This window comes from Hipposideros armiger, unplaced genomic scaffold (assembly GCF_001890085.2).
Source record: "Hipposideros armiger isolate ML-2016 unplaced genomic scaffold, ASM189008v1 scaffold_845, whole genome shotgun sequence".
NCBI classification, from domain to species: domain Eukaryota; kingdom Metazoa; phylum Chordata; class Mammalia; order Chiroptera; family Hipposideridae; genus Hipposideros; species Hipposideros armiger.
Genome location: NW_017732195.1, coordinates 328,156 through 329,800, shown reverse-complemented (window position 1 = coordinate 329,800; position 1,645 = coordinate 328,156). Strand labels below are relative to the sequence as shown.

At 37.1% G+C, this 1,645-nt stretch overlaps 1 protein-coding gene across 1 annotated transcript in view; it reads right to left on the bottom strand.

The window, feature by feature from the left end:
• Window positions 1–1,645, bottom strand: part of AGL (amylo-alpha-1,6-glucosidase and 4-alpha-glucanotransferase) — a 71,232-nt gene that overhangs the window by 48,126 nt on the left and 21,461 nt on the right. Inside the window, 2 exon segments of the mRNA XM_019629345.1 lie at window positions 2–47; window positions 219–400. Coding sequence (XP_019484890.1) covers window positions 2–47; window positions 219–400 — 228 coding nt within the window.

Genomic DNA, 1,645 nt, shown 5'->3' with positions numbered 1-1,645 from the left:
AGTTGAATCTTCGGAAAAATATCCTCCCAAATTATTTTTCGAATGCACTGAAAAATTTCAATAGTTAAAAAATAGGTATGTATATTTAAAATATTTCCACTAAATATCATTTAGCATACTAAAAGATAAATTCTAAATAATTTTCAACCACACATTTAATTCACACTTTAGAAATTTTGTTATTTTGTTTAGTGTGGTACTCTTCCATACATACTGACATTCATTTGATGGTCATTTTCAACCAAAGCAGGCACTCCTTTTTCTTTGTATTTCCCATCTGCAATGTCACAGGATAAATGCCAAAGTGCTCTGTCTAAGACCCAGGCAGGTTTCAAGTGTGGAGAATTCACAAGGTTATATGCACTCTCTGGATGCTCCTGGATCCATTTACTATTAGTAGCTTAAAAAAAAAAAAGAAACATAAAGATTTATTTTGTAATAAATTGAAATTAGTATCCATACTGAGTTTAAAGATGAAATAAAATGTCAACATCTACTACTCACTTTCTTATATGTATTAGACACCAGTATTTTATGATACTGTAATATGAAAAAAGGTTTTGGTTGTGGAATCCTATCATCCACTTCACCATACATTTTTCTTTTCTGTTGTAGCAATTTTTAATTGATAGTAGATAGGCTGCAACACTGATTTATTCACACTATTGTATTGATAATAACACGTTTATTATTGTGGTGGGAGTTAATGAGGGTGCTGTCCTTGGCCTGTTTTGATGGTTCTTGAGTCAACTATATTTTAGAACGTTTCTTCTAATCCCGAAGGACATCTCTTCCCATAAGGCAGACTAAGCTTCTGCTCCAACTTCAAGTGCTCTGGCCTTTTGTTAAAGCAGAACGTTACCTGTATCTTCAACTCTGGTTTAAGCTGTTCAGTGTCTGGCTGGTTAGGTTCTAGGGCAGGAAAATAGTCCCCTTTCAATTTTCTTTCCCCTACGTTTTTTTTTTTTTTAAGCTGAGTTATCCTGCCACCTGTTGGCAGCTCAGCTTGGGCTGGGAATTGAACTCCTGTTGCTCAGAGCTCACACTCTTGAGCGAGCTCTTAACCATCTGAGCCACTCGGCCAGCCCCTCTTTCCCCTACTTTTAGTCTCCTGAGTGAGAGTGTCCTTCTTTGGTTCCATCTAAGCTTTACCTACCTCTTACCTACTTGAGAACTCAAAATGTCATTTATACCTTTTTTCCTACATAATCATTTCTTCCTTTTTGTTGTTGTTTTTTTTGGTGGGGAGGGAGGTGACGTTTCTCCCTCTTGATCTTTAAATATGCTTGTATTGTCCCCAAAGCTAAGAACACAAACACACACACACACACACACACACACACACACACACACACACACCCAAAAAACAACAAAAACCAAACAAAAAAAACACCACACATCCTATCTAAACAGTTATTTCTCTAACTTCTGCACAGTTTCTTAGTATCAAGAAGGAATGTCTTAAAAATCCAACCTGCATGTGCTGCTTCCACTTTCTCCCCACACTCTCATCCTTTCCCACTGCAACCTACTACCTCCAACACTCCACTGAGGTTGCTCCAAACCTCCTAACCATGAAATTTAGTGTTACTTTCTCATATTCACCCGTTTCAACCTCTACAACATTTGCCATTACTGACTAGTC